Below are 18,047 nucleotides of genomic sequence, written 5' to 3'. Positions count from 1 at the left end.
AGCTTCACTTTCAGGACTGAAACCAACCCGTTTCGGGTGTCAGTTGCCACAGGGCACATCTATGTACTGTACATACCCACACTTGCACAAGGACAATTTTAAATGCAACATGCATGTTTTTAGGACAAGGCGGTATACTTAAGCAAACACATCGAGAAGGTACTTGGCCAGTAATTAAGCTCGGAAATCAGAGTGCCACCATGCAGCCCTGCATACAAGTTGCAGAACTCATTTTCTCTTTGATTTTTTAAAAATATTCTCTGGCAGGAAAACTGAAAATTCTTTCCTGAATGACTCTTTCCTCAGATAAAACTATCAGACTTTGGTTTCTGTGCGCAGATCTGCAAGGATGTACCAAAGAGGACATCACTTGTAGGGACACCATATTGGATGGCCCCAGAAGTTATCACTAAAGCACCTTATGGAACAGAGGTGAGACTATAAAAGCTCCTCTTGCTATTACACTTTAAGAATTTTAGTAATATTAAAGAAGTGGAATGTATGTGTCATGTATGCACATACTCATTTTGTATATTCTTGGGCAATCGCTGTCTTTTTTTAGCGTATTTTGGTTTTTCCTCATATTATTTGTATTAACTCCATCAGAGTTTTAAATGATATTGCTTTACATTCTCACTTTTTAATTAAATTTGGCTGTTAGGGTATTAAAATTCTTAAATTAGTCTTGCTCAGTATTTGTTTAGTTTTCTGCTCCCATTTCATCTCATTTTGTTAAATGTTCTTCCTAATGAGAGTCGCAGCAATAGCAGGCCAAGTAGGCCAATCCAGACTTCCCTGTCTCCAGCTCTTTCTGGGGAATTCCCAGGTGTTCCCAAAAAATATTATCCCTCCAGCGTGTACTGGGTCTATCACAGGGTCTCTGCCCAGTAGGATGTGCCCGAGACAGCTCTAGGTGGAGCCACCCAGTAGGGGGGGCATCCTTTGGACATGTCCAAATGATCTCAAATGAGTCCTCTTCATCCAGAGGAGCAGCGACTCTACTCTGAGGCTCACCCGAATTGCTGAGCTTCTCAACCTATCAGAACATTTCAGCCCAGTCACTCTGAAAAGACTTTTAGTTTCTGCTGCTGCTGCCCACATGGCCTTATTACCCACAACTGATGACCAAATGTGAGGACAGGGATGTAAATTAACTGGTAAACTAAAAGTTTTGTCATTAGACTCAGCTTTTGTTTCACCACCAATCACTGGCACAGCACTGTAGGACAGCTGGTGGTCTCACACTTCCTTTTTCATTCAATTCTTGAACTCGTCCACTAAGGGCAGATGTCTCGAGTACCCCCCTCCCCCTTCACCTGGATAGAACAATCCACTCTTTTCCAAGTGAGAAGCATGACGTCAGACTTGGAGGTGGTCACAGACAGGTAAGGTAAAGAGGACAACATCATCTGCATAAAGCAGCAATGCTACCTCCAGACTCCTCATCTGGACACCCTCACATTCTTGGTGGCACCTTGATATCCTGTCCATGAAAACCCAAGGTTTCTTTTTTTTATTCTATGACACTGAAATGCTTATTACTTAAAAAAAAAAGAAACACTCTGCGTGCTCTGTTGGACTTCATAGGTGGTGGGGTACAACATCCCTACTGTGTTCATACAAGGGTACTCTTTGTTCTTTTTTAAATGCTGGTGGTTGGCATTGACAGAATGGCAAGTGGAGAGTTCATTAAAACCAAGAACAAAAGGGTAGAACTCAGTGTGTCAGCCATTGGAATGGGATGTGAGGGGCTTTACAACAAGGCCTTGAATGTCTGCCCAATTGACAGCAGACCTGCAGAATTAATAATAATAATAATAATAATAATATGCAAGTTTTATATACCACCTTTCCAAACTCAAAGAATTAGGTGATACAGTAATCCCTCCTCCATCGCGGGGGTTGCGTTCCAGAGCCACCCACAAAATAAGAAAATCCGCGAAGTAGAAACCATATGTTTATATGGTTATTTTTATGTTGTCACGCTTGGGTCACAGATTTGCGCAGAAACACAGGAGGTTGTAGAGAGACAGGAACGTTATTCAAACACTGCAAACAAACATTTGTCTCTTTTTCAAAAGTTTAAACTGTGCTCCATGACAAGACAGAGATGACAGTTCCATCTCACAATTAAAAGAATGCAAACATATCTTCCTCTTCAAAGGAGTGCGCATCAGGATCAGAGAATGTCAGAAAGACAGAGGAAAGCAAACAAATCAATAGGGCTGTTTGGCTTTTAAGTATGCGAAGCACCGCAGCACAAAGCTGTTGAAGGCACAAAGCTGTTGAAGGCGGCAGCTCACACCCCCTCCGTCAGGAGCAGACAAAGAGAGAGAGAGAGAGAGAAACAAACAATCAAAAATCAATACGTGCCCTTCGAGCTTTTAAGTATGCGAAGCACCGTGCAGCATGTCGCTTCAGGAAGCAGCTGCACAGAAGGTAGCAACGTGAAGATAATCTTTCAGCATTTTTAGACGAGCGTCCGTATCGTCTAGGTGTGCGAACAGCCCCCCTGCTCACACCCCCTACGTCAGGATCAGAGAAAGTCAGCGCAAGAGAGAGAGAGAGAAAAGTAAGTTGGGTTTCTTCTCAGCCATCTGCCAATAGCGTCCCTTGTATGAAATCAACTGGGCAAACCAACTGAGGAAGCATGTACCAGAAATTAAAAGACCCATTGTCCGCAGAAATCCACGAACCAGCAAAAAATCCGCGATATATATTTAAATATGCTTACATATAAAATTCGCGATAGAGTGAAGCCGCGAAAGGCGAAGCGCGATATAGCGAGGGATCACTGTAATCCCTGCCCTGGGCAGAAAATTCAGAAAATAATTAAACAATACAAAACCATCATGAGACATGGAGAAACCAGTTACAAAATGAAAAACGAAAAGGAGCTCCATTGTAAAATAATAAACTTACAAAAAGCAATAAACACAAATAGAAACTTAACAGGTTAAAAAAGTGAAAAGAGAAATAACAGAAAAAGAAATGTCGGGCCAGAGTCTGTATGTCTTTTGTAATAGATCTGCATCCCATCAATGTTCAGTTCTTCAAGGATTCAGCTCTTTGTAAAGATGAATAGTGTTGCTATTTAGCAGAATTTACTGAGGAATTTCTTCTTTTTTTTTTTATTTTGCACAGAGCTTTTTTATATGCAGTATCTAGAAAACATTTTCTCTCCCGTGGATGTTTTCACCTTTTATTGTTCTACAACATTGAATATCAGTGGATTTATTTTGACATTGATTAACAGAAAAAAGACTCTTTAATGTCAAATTGAAAACAGATCTCTGCAAAGTGGTCTAAATAAATTACAAATATAAAACACAAAATAACTGATCACGCAAGCTTTCACCCCCCTTTAATATGACACCGTCATCACTGGTGCAGGCAGCTGGCTTTAGAAGTCCCAGAATGAGTTCAGTGGAGGTCACCTGTCTGTCTGGGGTTTCACTTGAATGTCATCTAAATGCACCTCATCTGGAAGGTCCAGTCAGTATGGTGCACTGTCCAACACAATTAAGACAAAGGAACACAACAAGCAGCTCCATGAAAAGGGGATTGAAACGCACAAGTGAGGATGGAGACGAGAAAATCTCCAGTTACTGTATATCCAGTAAAATCAATCCTGAAGAAATGGAAAGAGTATGGCAGAGCTGGAAATCTGCTAGAGCAGTCCATCCACAAACACTGAGTGATAATGCAAGACCTCTGAAGGAGTGACCAAAACTGCAGGAACTGTGCAGACAGGACCTCTTCCTGCTGCTTCTCCAGTCACAGCTTTATGGGTGAGTGGCAAAGAGAACAAACACAGTGGACATCTCAGCAGAAGGAACATTAGAGACTGTGAAGTCAGCTGGAAGAAGGTTCTGGTGTCTGATGAAACTGAAATTGAGCTTTTTGGCCATTAGGCTAAACATCATGTTACACTGCACGTTATCAGTAACACTCCATTTCCACTGTGAAGTATGGTGGTCACACATGGGGATGCTTTGCTGCAGCAGGCTGTGAAAGACCTGTAAGGGGAAAATGAATGAAGCAAAATATGGGGAAATCCTCGAGGAAATCATGAAGAAATCTGCAAGAAACTGGTGCCTGAGGAGAACATAAATTCTTTTCCAGCAAGTGAAAGACTCCCAAGTATAAAGCCAAAGCTACATAGGAATGGCTTCCAAACAACCATGTGATTGTCTTGGAGTGGCCAAGACAGATGCCAGATGTTAATCCAAAGGAGACTTTGTGGTTGGACTTGACAAAGGCTGTTCACCCATGATGACCATGACACCTGGCAGAGCTTGACCACTTAGGCAAAGAAGAAGAATAGAGCAAAATAGCAAAGCTGAACGAGAGAGCCCTGAGCACACAGACTCACGGTGTGTCTACTAAACACTGACTTGAAGGGGTGAACTCTTCTTAGAATAATTACTTTGTGTTTTATATTTGTAACTAATGTAGACCACTTTGCAGGGGTCTGTTTTCATTTTGACATTAATGAGTCTTTCTGTTGACCAATAGGAAAAAAGTCCAATGAAATCTGCTGTGATTCAGTGTTGTATAGGAAAAAAAATGTGAAAATATCCATGGGGGTGAAGACTTTTTATTTGCCGTTGTGCCCTGAGGACTGATGTTATATAAATCTTCATAACCCGCAAGTCAGACTTGCTTCGTTTGTTATTTAATAACTGTAAGCTGTGCTCAGTGTCATTTTACTGAGAAGCACATGATACAAGAATACATGGAATTATTTTTGAACTTGTGGTCTTCTGCTGGCTTCAGCAAGTCTTCTGGAAAAGACTTCAAAAAACGTTACAGTTTACCAGACATTAAATCAAAGTATGGTTAGATATGCAGGTTTGAGGAGGTCTCATGGTGGCAGATATTCAGATTATTTGAGTGGCAAAACATCAGCTTGCTCCGCTTTGGCTTGTTATTTGAAATGTGTGGGTCACTCTCAGAAGGAAACCTTAAAAATGAACAGTCTTTCAAAAATATAAAATGTGTGGCATCAGGCTGTTTTTGTATGCTGCTGTGTCCACTTGTAAGACTGGGCCATTACCGACTGGCCAAAAAATGTGGACTTTTACATAAAAGTACAGTAAAATATTGTTTACTATGAGATGGATCATAAAACCCTCGGAGATCAAGCGAACCTGCAGGTGACCCTCTTTACAATGTAAAATAAACGGCTGCCTAAATAGAAAATGGGGGCATGGCCAAGTCAGCTATACTAAGAAAGCAGGTGAAGACTGAAAAGAAGCACTTGTAACCTTTCTTTCATGTTTTGTATTTTGATGTCAAGGTGGACATCTGGTCGCTGGGGATCATGGTTGTGGAGATGGTGGATGGAGAGCCTCCGTATTTCAGTGAAACACCAGTACAGGCCATGAAAAGGCTAAGAGACCAGCCGGCGCCAACGGTTAAAAACATACAAAAGGTGAGTAAGTGAGCAGGCCAGGCCCACCGCAGTCTCGGTCAGACGTGTCCCGCATGTGTTTGCTGGTTAGGTTTGATTTGCATGCAGAGTCTCAGTCCTGACGGGCCACAGTGGCTGCAGCCTTTTGTCACCACTTGATTTAGCAGTCATGTATCACAATCAGACATGGTGTTCATATGTTCATACACAGTTTTAAATGCACCTCATGGGTGTCTGGTTTTGTGGAGATGTTTGAATAGTCAACAGAAACAACACCATTACCAGCATTAAAGCTGTGGGCGTCTTTAGCGGTGGCGACTTACAACACAATCACAGTGGACAGTAAAGGAGTCCACACATTAAGAGTCAGACAGTACTTCAGTCACAGGCAGTGTTGAGGGTAACATGTTAAACAGAACGGGCGTATGCAGTCAGATTACTCGCTGGCTGCTCTCGGTGTAACATTGTACAGACACGCGCTCTTCAGGCCGTCTAATGCAGCTGCTGAAGGAGAGGTTAAACACCTGCATAGCGTGCAGTCAAGTGAAGTGAAGTAAGCCGACGTTGGAGGTACCCATTTATTCCAGCACGTGCTGTGGGGTACATTTATTATGCACAGTTGTGGGTCACAGGGCACCAGTGATTATCGCAGCAGCGCTGGGTGTAAGGCAAGAAGCAAATGTGGTGGACGGTACACTGGAACTTTACAGGGCTCTGTTACACAGCCAATGAGAAAAGAGTGTGCTGTGTGCAATCCAGTAACAGAAACCTCTAAATAAAGGATTAGTCTTGTGTTAATCCAGTCAGTGTCCATAGCGCAACTCTTTGGGGCTCAGGGTAGGAATGGAAGAAGTGGATGAAGTGGATGGATGTTATTTACTTCACAGCACATGAAAGGCTAAACTTGTTTTGCGAAACACACGAAAACGGCTCCGTTTGGCTCTGTTTCTGGTCAGTTTCATGAAGTATGGGCTTAGCGTGTAATAACAAATGTTGGCCAATGAAATGTGCACTCTCTTATTCAAAGGAAGCCAAAGTAATGCACTGTTTGAGACATGCTACATTTTATATTAAGTATTTTTTTAAGTAAAAAAAGTAACCATATTTAGTTACTTTTTGGTATGTAATGAGTAATGTACTTATATTACTTTAAAAGTAATGTTCGCTAGCATTGTTCATCAGTAGCATGAAATGGCTTTCAGGTTTTGGGTTCAAACAGAACAGTGAGCTGATTTGTGAGTGGCTGTGGTCGAGTTTATTTCATAAGGATACTCGGCTACACGGAGTGATTTAATTTCAAAGGCACATGAGAGTGGTGCTGATCTGCTGCAGCTCCTTTCTCTTAAACGGTTCCTTCTTGTTTTGCCAGCACAGTGCTGTGTCACAGACATCTTCCCTTGTGTTCGCTTCACTACACGTCAAGTACGCACTCTTAGTTAACACTACACAGAGGCAGTGTGCAGTGAGGTGACACGTCTGACAGACACAATTGGTGGGCTATTTATCTGGTGAATTTCATTATTGAGAATATTTGACCTAATAATGAATGTTTATTAATTTATTTTTTGAGATGGCGTGACATGGCTAGGGCTACTGTTACAAACATGTAACTTCCATCCATCCATTTTCCAACCCGCTGAATCCGAACACAGGGTCACGGGGGTCTGCTGGAGCCAATCCCAGCCAACACAGGGCACAAGGCAGGAACCAATCCCGGGCAGGGTGCCAACCCACCGCAGGACACGCACACACACACCAAGCACACACTAAGGACAATTTAGAATCGCCAATCCACCTAACCTGCATGTCTTTGGACTGTGGGAGGAAACCCACGCAGACACGGGGAGAACATGCAAACTCCACGCAGGGAGGACCCGGGAAGCGAACCTGGGTCTCCTAACTGTGAGGCAGCAGCGCTACCACTGCGCCACCGTGCCGCCCAACATGTAACTTGACAAAACTTAATATTAATTAATTAAGCAGAATTACTTTAATTCCCAGCCTCATCACTGTGACGATGCGGGTCCGCGCCATGCTCCCAGTGCCTTCCGGGAGCTCTGAACCCAACACCGTCGGTAATGTCACTGAGATGAGCTGACAAATGGGGACAAATCTCACATGAATCCAGGGGATATATCCAAAAAGTGCTTTTATTAAAACAACAAACAGTATCCCAACAAAAGTGCAGTGCCTCAGTTTCTTCAATAAATAAATCCATCAAAACAAGTGTGTAACGGCCGACCCCTTTACCCAGCCGGCAGCTACACCTCCAAGACCTGTGGCCTGGATGATTTACTGAGACTGAATCTAACTATCAAGCCGTACTTCTAACCAATTAAACTTTTCCCCACAATCGATGGTGTAAATATAAGTACACAAAAGCAGGATGTAAAATTAAACTGATTAAATGTATTAAACAACAAGACATGCAAAAAATAGAAAACATATAAATATAAATATCCCTCCACCCCAGCAACAACAAGACACCACCAAATATAAATACAAGAAAACCCCCCCCCCCCTTGCCCCTGTAACATATAAACACACAACACGAATAACAAAAATTGAATGCGATACGGAAATGAATGTGAACGTGAGTCCGGTTATATGAAAACTGTCCTGAATGCGGTTGACTGAATTAGCGAAAAATGAGTCGTTTGATTTTCCCCGGACAAAATGGAGCAGCCTCACCGTGAATCCTCGGTGCGTGGTGGATGATTAACTCCGACCCCGGGTGTCTCTCGTGATGAGGTCCTAGAAGCAAGTCCGGCGGATAGAAAAACAAACTGGATGGAAATGCGCGATGTGGAATATAACAGGTACAGATGGCTCGTGGTCGTGAATGTGAAAAATCTCCTTCTCTCCCCTCCTTCCTTCTCCTCCTGCTGGCTTAAATAGACCTGACACGGCAGTAATTGATTAATCGTGAACAGGTGTTTTCCAGGTTTTAGGTTGTGGTCTCCTTCCATCATCGGCATTAACTGATACACATACAAACAGCAAACGGGACAATGAAACGAGACGCACTCAGAACTGACATCTACAACACTAGCTATGTGGCCCCGCTACAAGTGTCCAGGGGAATAAAAATCAAATAAATAAATCCTTTAAAATACGAGATTAAAATGCAGTCTCTCCCCACTGCTACAAATGTTTTATTGGAAAACGTGATTTCAGAAAAAGAGTGGGCACCACTAAAACAAGAGTTAGTCACAGGGAGCGAAACCTTCAGCAGGAGGAGAGTCAGATATGAGACTTGATGGTTTTCTTCGTTTTTTGAAGCTGTCCTAATGGAAGTTTGAAAGCTTTTTTATCTGTAGAAGTGACATTTTTTGTCATTATTGTGACTGCTCTCTTTCCCAGCTCTCTCCCATTCTGAAAGACTTCTTGGACCGGATGCTTACCCGGGATCCACTGGAGAGGGCGACTGCCACCGAGCTCCTGGAACACCCCTTCATCCTCCAGAGTGGGACTCCGCAGTGCCTCGTGCCCCTGATTGAGCAGTACCGCAAGCGCATGTCCACCTGCTGACCTGCAGAGCGCCTCCTGGTGGTGTGAAATTACTTGGGTCACTGGAGTTTTTGGCAGGAGCCCATAAATACACAGGAACCATGCTAAAGAAAGGTTCATCTCTGAGAACGACGGTCATCACAATGCTACTGAGGTGGGCATACTGATCAGTGTGGGGCGCATGAGCGCCTGCTTTCTACTAAACAGGTAGTGCCACCATCTGGGATTCTTACCTTTACTGCTGACTTGCACAGAGACATTTGAGACGTGGGTTTAGCCAGGAAATTTCTCAATATTTGGTGGCTCTTCTTGTATTATATAAGTTGTTTTGGGGGGGACACATCTCGATGCTTTGTAATAAAGGTAAGTGTAACAAGAAGGCAAGCACAGTAGAGGCTGAGAGAGTGCCATGGTAGAAGCAAGAGGCTCAGCTCTCTTAAGATCTCCACTGGATAAGCTCTCGCTTCTGACTCTGGCCCTGGGTTCACACCCCAATATTGCGGTCTCAGGGAGGGCAGCCAGCCGCGAGTGGGGGTATCACCCGGAGAGATTCCTGGCTGCTGACAATAGCCAAGCAACAAATCCTTACCACAGTAAGGAGGCATGACCATCTTGGGATGGCATTGCTGCTCAACCCCCTTCCTCTTCTATTTGACGCGTGAGTGACACTCAGTTGCATTCTCATCCCTGCCCACAGAAAGATCTCCTTTTTAGGGAGCAGTCTGACTGGCACATTGTGTATTCAGCTTTAGGTTACGTCTTTCCTGTAATGCTCTTCAGCTCCATCTCATTTCAAGCCATCCTTTCTCCCTTGTTCAAGCACTTTTGCTTTCATGGCCCCTAAAGTCATCCTGATTTTAACTACACAAGAAATATCAGTTGAGGCAAAGCAGACAAGAGTGTTTCTGTACCACCCGTCCACAGCTCCTGCGGTGACTTACACAACACCACCCACCCATGATGACAGTCGTTGGCACCAGGAGGCCATGGCTGGTACTCCAGTGGGCACACTCAAGACACAGGCATGTGTTGAGTCCACGCCTGCTGTGTTAGCACAGGCCTACTGTGTGCTTGGGAGTGTTATGGGGCTCTAGTACCGAAAATACAGGAGCCCATGGAGGACCATATTGGACTTTAGTGGGCTGTGTGGCGAACTTGAGGAGCATCACCTCTAGTTTGGGGTGACATAGACAAGTTTTGATTCACCAACAGTTTTGTGATAATTCATTTTGCAGGTGATTTTGCAATTGTGAAATTGCCTAAAAGAGCTTTGGGAGTGTTTAAGGTTATTTGAGGTGGAAAACAAGGAATACTGCGCCCTAAAAGCTCATCCACACTTGTGTGTTTACCCGTGTTCTCTTATGCAGCTGCGTAATGTATGTAATTTGTTGCATGCTTGTCAAGTCAATATCCATTTATGCCTCCCATTCACATCACCGTGGAGGACTGCAGTGCTTTTTTTAAATAATTTCTCATTTGGTTATTTGGCCAATGCTTTTATCCAAAGCGACTTACAACATTTGAGATACAATTGGTTACATTTCTTTTTGTTTTTCCAATTGGAGCACAAGTAGGTGAAGTGACTTGCTCAGGGTCACACAGTGGCAGTGGTGGGGTTTGAACCCACAACCTCAGGGTTTAAAGTCCAAAGCCTTAACCACTACGCCACACCGCCTGCCTAAAAATGTGCCATGCTACATATTTTCCACACAAAGACGCAGTAGATCACACCGTTGTACACATCCATCCATCCATTTTCCAACCCGCTGAATCCGAACACAGGGTCACGGGGGTCTGCTGGAGCCAATCCCAGCCAACACAGGGCACAAGGCAGGAAACAATCCTGGGCAGGGTGCCAACCCACCGCAGGACACACACAAACACACCAAGCACACACTAGGGCCAATTTAGAATCGCCAATCCACCTAACCTGCATGTCTTTGGACTGTGGGAGGAAACCCACACAGACACGGGGAGAACATGCAAACTCCACGCAGGGAGGACCCGGGAATCGAACCCAGGTCCCCAGATCACCCAACTGCGAGGCAGCAGCGCTACCCACTGCGCCACCGTGCCGCCCCCCGTTGTACACATTTCCTGTTTTCTCTCTCGACATGATTGTTCCCCCACAAGGGAATTCCAAACCCCAACCCCACCGCTGTGTTATCCAGCAGTCGCCCTTTCCTGTTCCTTAATTTCTGCACTAAAGGTCTCTCGTCTGTCTCTGATGCATCTTTAGGATTGAGGTCAAAAGTGCCAGGGTGTTGATCGTACTACCAGAACACGCCTGGCGGCTCAACAGATTGTCAACATCTGCCACAAAGTGAGTCTGGCCATCTTGTTTTGTTTTGGTTTTTTTTTTCCCCCACTAGAGATCTTTTATTTAAATATTAAATGACAGGTTGGCACATACGGAGTTGAAACGCGTACAGTAAATAAGACATCGATTTTTTTTCTTGTGCCATAGGCACAAATTTCACTGGAGGTGAAACGCAATTTCCATCCATCCATCCATCCATTTTCCAACCCGCTGAATCCGAACACAGGGTCATGGGGGTCTGCTGGAGCCAATCCCAGCCAACACAGGGCACAAGGCAGGAACCAGTCCTGGGCTGGGTGCCAACCCACCACAGGACACACACAAACACACCCACACACCAAGCACACACTAGGGACAATTTAGAATCGCCAATCCACCTAACCTGCATGTCTTTGGACTGTGGGAGGAAACCCACGCAGACAACATGCAAACTCCACACAGGGAGGACCTGGGAAGTGAACCCGGGTCTCCTAACTGCGAGGCAGCAGCGCTACCACTGCGCCACTGTGCCGCCCCAAAACACAATTTATTTTATAAATTTAATGGCAAGGTGAAATGCTGAAATTCCCTGCAGATTCATGTGAATCGTTTTGTTCACCGTCTCAGTAACTGCGTCTAGCAGTCATTCAGGCCACATGCTCTTAGGCCTCTAATAGCCCAGGGTGGCGCCTATCACTTCTCTTGATTACAGCCGTACTAAAATGAAATCACTGATGGAAGACAAGCAGGAGAAACCTGGTCGTCACGTTCTCCTGGCACCAAAAGATCAGATCATCTTTTCATCTCATCCACTGTCTTCTTCTCAGATGGCCATCTTTCACACCTAGGTAGCTGTCTTCCATCCTTATCTCTTTTCTAGCCTCCTCTTGGTCAGATTCAAAGAAGGCATACAAGCCAGAACATTGTCTTTCAGTTATTCAGTTTTAGTTTTCAGACAAGATAAACTTTTGCCAGTTTTTACCCCTGGGTGGCGCTGTGGTGCTTCACAGACACAACGTCCTTGGTTTGAATTCTGCACCTGGTTTTGTCCTTGTGTTCTCCCGGAGTGCTTGGGGGTTTTCCTCCTGTGTCCCCAAAGACGTACAGGTTAAGCTAAATGGTGGCACTAATTTGGCCCCAGTGTGTGTCCAGGTTTGTTTCCCAGCTTGTGCCCCCTGCTACTGGCTCTGGTCCTCAGTGGCTGTGAATCAGATTATACAGTGTTGGAATGCATTTATCTATGTCTTTTGTACATCTTTAATGACAACTAATTGAACAAAGCCACTCCAGCCATCGTGCCATCTGAGCAGACATCGTCTGAACACTCGGGGTGGGATGCCTCATCCGATGGCTTCATCATCTGCGCCTCATCACTTGCAGTGTATTCTGCTATTAAAAACCCCAAATGCTAGTCATTATTCCCTTGTTAGTATCCGTGCTAAGGCAGCCCAGATTCTTCAGCCCCACCGCCCTGGACGTCCTGGAAGAGCAGCTTAGTGACAGGACATGTCAGGGTCACTGCAAAAAAAAAAAATCTGCCGGCTTTGGTATTTATTGTATAATTTAAAAAGTCAAAGAGCAAGACTGCTGACTCTAGTTGTACCGCGCAGGGTTGATGTCCAAAAGTGTTCACGCCCAAGAGTGTCGCTCGTGCCTTCTCCAGAATGTTTTCCAAAGTGCAATTTGGGTGACGCTTACTTTGATTGTCCGTCGTTGGGTTTCTGCTGCTGTGACCCATTGAAACACAGAGGTTGGCCTCCTCGAGATGCCACGCGGCCCCCTGGACCCCTCTGCCTTTCGAAGAGGCTGACAGACGTGATGCATGTTTGTTTTCCCGATTTGTGTAACACACAAGGTGATGTGATGCTTCTCTTCCATTTCTATGTGGACATTTGTAGATTGTTACGTCTTTTGTAAAGTCATTAAAGTAAAGCAACTTTTTACATTTGGACTTGCAGATTTGTCAGGTGACATTTGGGTGGGTAGAATTTTTTCTTTCCTGGTCCCGTTGTCCAGTCCGTGATCCTGGAATCACACTGAATGCCCCTAGCGGGGCTGTCTGCTTTCCCTGACCCACTTCAGGGTCAAGAGCCCCCCCCCTAAAGTCTGCAATGGATCTGCAAAATGTCAAGAATGAACCAAAAACTCATTGAGCAGCAACTGGAAAGCCTTTATTACGCGACATGTGAATCACTGAAGTGCTGGGTGCATGGCATGGTGGGCCAGGGGCTTCTGAAACTCACTGGGGTCTTTCTTCCATATACAGTACGTGACCTCATGAGGCGTTCTCTTTGCCTTCTCAAACACCTGGCATCAAGCCCCTTGTGCAGTGCCCACTTGAAGTTCAGTGTGTCATTCAGCTGGTAAAATCAAAGCCCTGCCAAAGCTCTACAGCACGTCACTGACTTTGTGCTCAAAGTTCATCTACCACAGTCCAGCGAAAAGGAAACGTCCTGCAACCTCAAGGTGAGTACCAAGTGTAACAACCAAACCTGACCCAACACTTTTCCTAATTTGTCTTACTCCGGACGATTTACTGTCCATGTTCAGGTCAGTTTTCCACCCTCCAGGTTTACTGGTATCTTTACCGTCAACCCAGCCTGAGAGAACCAAACCTTCTGTGACCCCATACTGGAGCAGTGGATTTGGTTCCCTGCTGGGCTGCATTCCATGTGGTTTGTTCTCATAATCCAAAATGTGCAGTTAGATTAGTCAGCAACTGTGTGTCCCTGTTTGATAGATAGATAGATAGATAGATAGATAGATAGATAGATAGATAGATAGATAGATAGATAGATAGATAGATAGATAGATAGATAGATAGATAGATAGATAGATATGAAAGGCACTATATTACAGATAGATAGATAGATAGATAGATATGAAAGGCACTATATAATAATAATAATAATAGATAGATAGATAGATATTTTATTAATCCCAATGGGAAATTCACATTCTTCAGCAGCAGCATACTGATACAATAAATAATATTAAATTAAAGAATGATAACAATGCAGGTGAAAAACAGAAAAAACAGACAATAACTTTGTATAATGTTGAATGTTAACGTTTACCCCTCTGGGTGGAATTAAAGAGTCGCATAGTTTGGGGGAGAAACGATCTCCTCAATCTGTCAGTGGAGCAGGACGGTGACAGCAGTCTGTTGCTGAAGCTGCTCTTGTCTGGAGATGATCCTGTTCAGTGGATGCAGTGGATTCTCCATGATTGATAGGAGCCTGCTGAGCGCCCGTCGCTCTGCCACAGATGTTAAACTGTCCAGCTCCATGCCAACAATAGAGCCTGCCTTCCTCACCAGTTTTTCCAGACATGAGGCGTCCTTCTTAATGCTGCCTCCCCAGCACACCACTGCGTAGAAGAGGGCGCTCGCCACAACTGTCTGATAGAACATCTGCAGCATCTTATTGCAGATGTTGAAGGACGCCAGCCTTCTAAGGTAGTATAACCGGCTCTGTCCTTTCTTGCACAGAGCATCAGTATTGGCAGTCCAGTCTAATTTATCATCCAGCTGCACTCCCAGGTATTTATAGGTCTGCACCATCTGCACACAGTCACCTCTGATGATCACGGGGTCCATGAGGGGCCTGGGCCTCCTAAAATCCACCGCCAGCTCTTTGGTTTTGCTGGTGTTCAGGTGTAGGTGGTTTGAGTCGCACCATTTAACAAAGTCATTGATTAGGTCCCTATTGTTTGGGTGTGCAAGTGAGAGTATCTTCTGGTGGAACAGTGCCCGCCCTGGTGGTGTGGATTCATGCTGCTGGGACGGACCAATCGCCCTGTATTTGTGTGGGTTAATGAATTCACCAGGCTTAGCTACTTTCACTCTTGTCCTGGTTCTCTGTTTGCACGCGACCCGATACCCTCATCCAAGGTTGGGTCCTACCCTTCACCCAGTGCACCCAAATGCAGCTGATTCAGAGGAAAACACCCAAAAAATGGATACTGCCATGGGGTTTGTAGTGATGGCTGAGAAAAAAAACCAATCCTAATCTCGTGTTTTCATACAAAACTGAGATGATTGTTAAAGTTTGTAGTTCACAATATGATGCATATGTCTCTGTTATATTCCATTTGATAGTGGTTGAGATACGCCATCTGTTGGAATGACAAATGCAATGAGTTTTATTACTAAACGGGGGGGTGCCCAACACCTAGTTGCAGCCTAGTAGGCCGCCCCACAACTTTCTTTATATTTTTTAGTTTATAATTTTAAAATGGAATAAGAATCTGAAAATCTAACAACATCACATTAAAGTTAAATAAATTCTGAAAAGAATGATACCAAACATATATATGTAGGTTTTAAAATGAGCCAGATTTAAAGTGTGACAAAAAACATGACATAAAATCGTTGCACTTTTAGGTTTAGGATTTTATATATAGAGAGAGTAGATATGTTTATGATGTACCATCTGTTGAAATGACAGAGACATAGCAACCAGAGGGACACACAGACACTTATCCATTTATTATGGTGAATTGGACACAAAAACTGATGAACACAAGGAAATGTAGAAACTCTACACAGATAACTTGTCGAACTGCCAGACACTGCGGCACCGTGCTGTCTGGTAGCGACTTCTGCCCAAAACTGCAGCGCTTTCACCGAACAGCAGAAAGATCAACTCCGTATCGAACTGCGAGTCTCTCTTTGTCGTAACTGCATGCGTTCTAAATGACAGTTTAGGGGGGAAAAAAGAAATGAAGGCTGAATCAAACACATCAAAGAGTCGTCTGTAGACTTTGTGCTAATTTACTTTATGATTCCGAATTAGCCAAGCGATAGACTTGCGCCATGTCCAAGATTGATTCACTGCCTTGCACCCGTTTGGGTATAGTGTTATTACGTTAATTAAACCGGACAGACACGCGTGTTCGCGCTCAGCCCACCGATTCCTCGATGCGTACCTGCCGGACACTGAGGACGAGACGGCCCATTACTATCAGCGACTGGCTGATCACCGGACGCGCGATCTCCCGCAAAGATTATCGAAGGCCTAAACCGGGACACAATTTATTAATAATCTAGCACTTAAACGGCGGGGACGAGGGTAAGCCGTAATTGCAAACCTGAACCCCCCCCCCTGTCAAGATAAGTAATTGTTAAACACTTCCTTATATGAAAGTTGATGTTAACTTCTTGTAATTGAGGGATGATCCCTAATTGGCACCAGAGACATGGTGGTTGTAAGAAAGATGGCTGACCTGTTAATGAAACAGTAAAGTATTTCATTAGTAAAGACTTTATTTAAATAAATCTTTCTGTGTTACTTTCAACTGCATTAAAGTCAAATATTACAGAACCCAAAGAACATGACACCCCCCCCCCCCCAGGTTTTGTGCACATTGATAATGTTCGGCGAAGCTTGTTAAAAACGGGGGTTCTATTCAATAAGGGCGCGCACAAAAAGGCGACCTCAATTGAGCGCCGAATAAATGCGCGCGCAAATAAAGAAGGGCTTCATGCATTAATTGGATGTTTTAATATTCTTGCTTTCACCTTTTTATACGTTTAATCATTGCCTTTATCTAATAAATTTTCTGTAACAATTTTGTTGCGTTTGCCTTTATTCGCTGCGCCCAATTGACGTCACCCTTTTGAAGCACTCCTTTATTTATGCGCGCAGTTATTCGGCGCTCAATTGAGGTCGCCTTTTTGTGCGCGCCCTTATTGACGGATACCAAAAACGGGACATTTTGTTGTATTTCTGCTATTAAACGGGTGGCACTGCCTGAAGACGTTATCAGAATGAGATATCGGTACAGCTTAACTACCCGGTAAATGGACGGAATGGCCAACTCTCGTTCGTCACATTTTAAATGTCTGCACCTGGTCACTCTAGCGTAGCCCTCCTTGTCCAGAAGCCCCTTTAAACTTGGCTGCGAGGGTTGACAGACTGCGTGCAGCTTCGCCCTGTCGGTAGACTTGTTAGGCTCGAAGGGAAACTGCTGGTCAAATTCAGTTTTAAATTAGAAACGTGCCTCCTTTTTGGGTTAAATTAATTTAATTCTGTGGACAAGAATAAGAAAAGAATTTTAAACGGTGGGTACAGCATGTATTAATTAGTAATTAGGTCAACATTTCGGGAACATGACTTGTGCACATTGAACATGGGCTATATGAATAAAACTCTTTGTTATTTTTACCTGCGGAAGTATATCGCGATGAGGGCCGGCCCTTCGTATTAATGAATTCATTCTTTATGTTTCGGAACTCGCCAGCGTCAAGCGCAAAGCAGAAGCCAGCCAATCACGAGCGGCGTACGACTTACACACGCTTGTAACCTGGCGGGCGCATTTTAGACACATAAGGGAGAAAAAGCGAACTGCTCGCCGAGAAATCGGGCCGGGCGGCACTTCTGATCGCTGTGTCACGTCACGCACATGTCCGTGCTCACATAGAAGCGCTCGAACACCAAAGCAAGTCAGAGTCCGTCCAGCAGAGGTCGCCCGCGCTCCAAAGAATTTCCAATTAGCTTTAAAGCGATAAGACACACAGATGAATGAAAGGCAATGGCTACAGCAGAACAGTGGGTGACATAGTTTGGGGGGGGGGGGGCTCCCGTGTCCAAAAGTTCACCTGAAAGATAATTAAGAAGAGCTATAAAAGACAGGTGTTTCGTGGGGGGCTGAGGGAAGGGGTGCTCTACATCCGGTGTCCATTTTATGATAAAGGACACCGTAAATGTTTACTTTTCCCCAGGGCTTCAAATTCAGCTCCAGCTAACAGGGGGGGCAGCATCACACGACAGCTCATCTTCTCAGGAAAACCCCAGGGTCACATCCAGACTATGAAGAGGC

General features: G+C 44.5%; 1 protein-coding gene across 2 annotated transcripts in view; it reads left to right on the top strand.

Annotated features, from left to right (window-relative positions):
- LOC114666532 (serine/threonine-protein kinase PAK 6) overlaps nucleotides 1-13,168 on the top strand; it is an 88,950-nt gene extending 75,782 nt beyond the window's left edge. For both annotated transcript variants that reach the window (XM_028821432.2, XM_028821431.2), the window contains exons 7-10: nucleotides 307-432; nucleotides 5,303-5,437; nucleotides 8,780-11,253; nucleotides 11,301-13,168. In XM_028821432.2, coding sequence (XP_028677265.1) covers nucleotides 307-432; nucleotides 5,303-5,437; nucleotides 8,780-8,947 — 429 coding nt within the window. In that variant the 3' untranslated portion in view covers nucleotides 8,948-11,253; nucleotides 11,301-13,168. The remainder of the gene's footprint in view (nucleotides 1-306; nucleotides 433-5,302; nucleotides 5,438-8,779; nucleotides 11,254-11,300) is intronic.
- Nucleotides 13,169-18,047: the final 4,879 nt, after the last annotated feature.

Source organism: Erpetoichthys calabaricus, chromosome 16, assembly GCF_900747795.2.
Source record: "Erpetoichthys calabaricus chromosome 16, fErpCal1.3, whole genome shotgun sequence".
Lineage (NCBI taxonomy): Eukaryota > Metazoa > Chordata > Cladistia > Polypteriformes > Polypteridae > Erpetoichthys > Erpetoichthys calabaricus.
The sequence above is the reverse complement of the archived record's forward strand: the minus strand, read 5'-3'. Positions and strand labels throughout refer to the sequence as shown.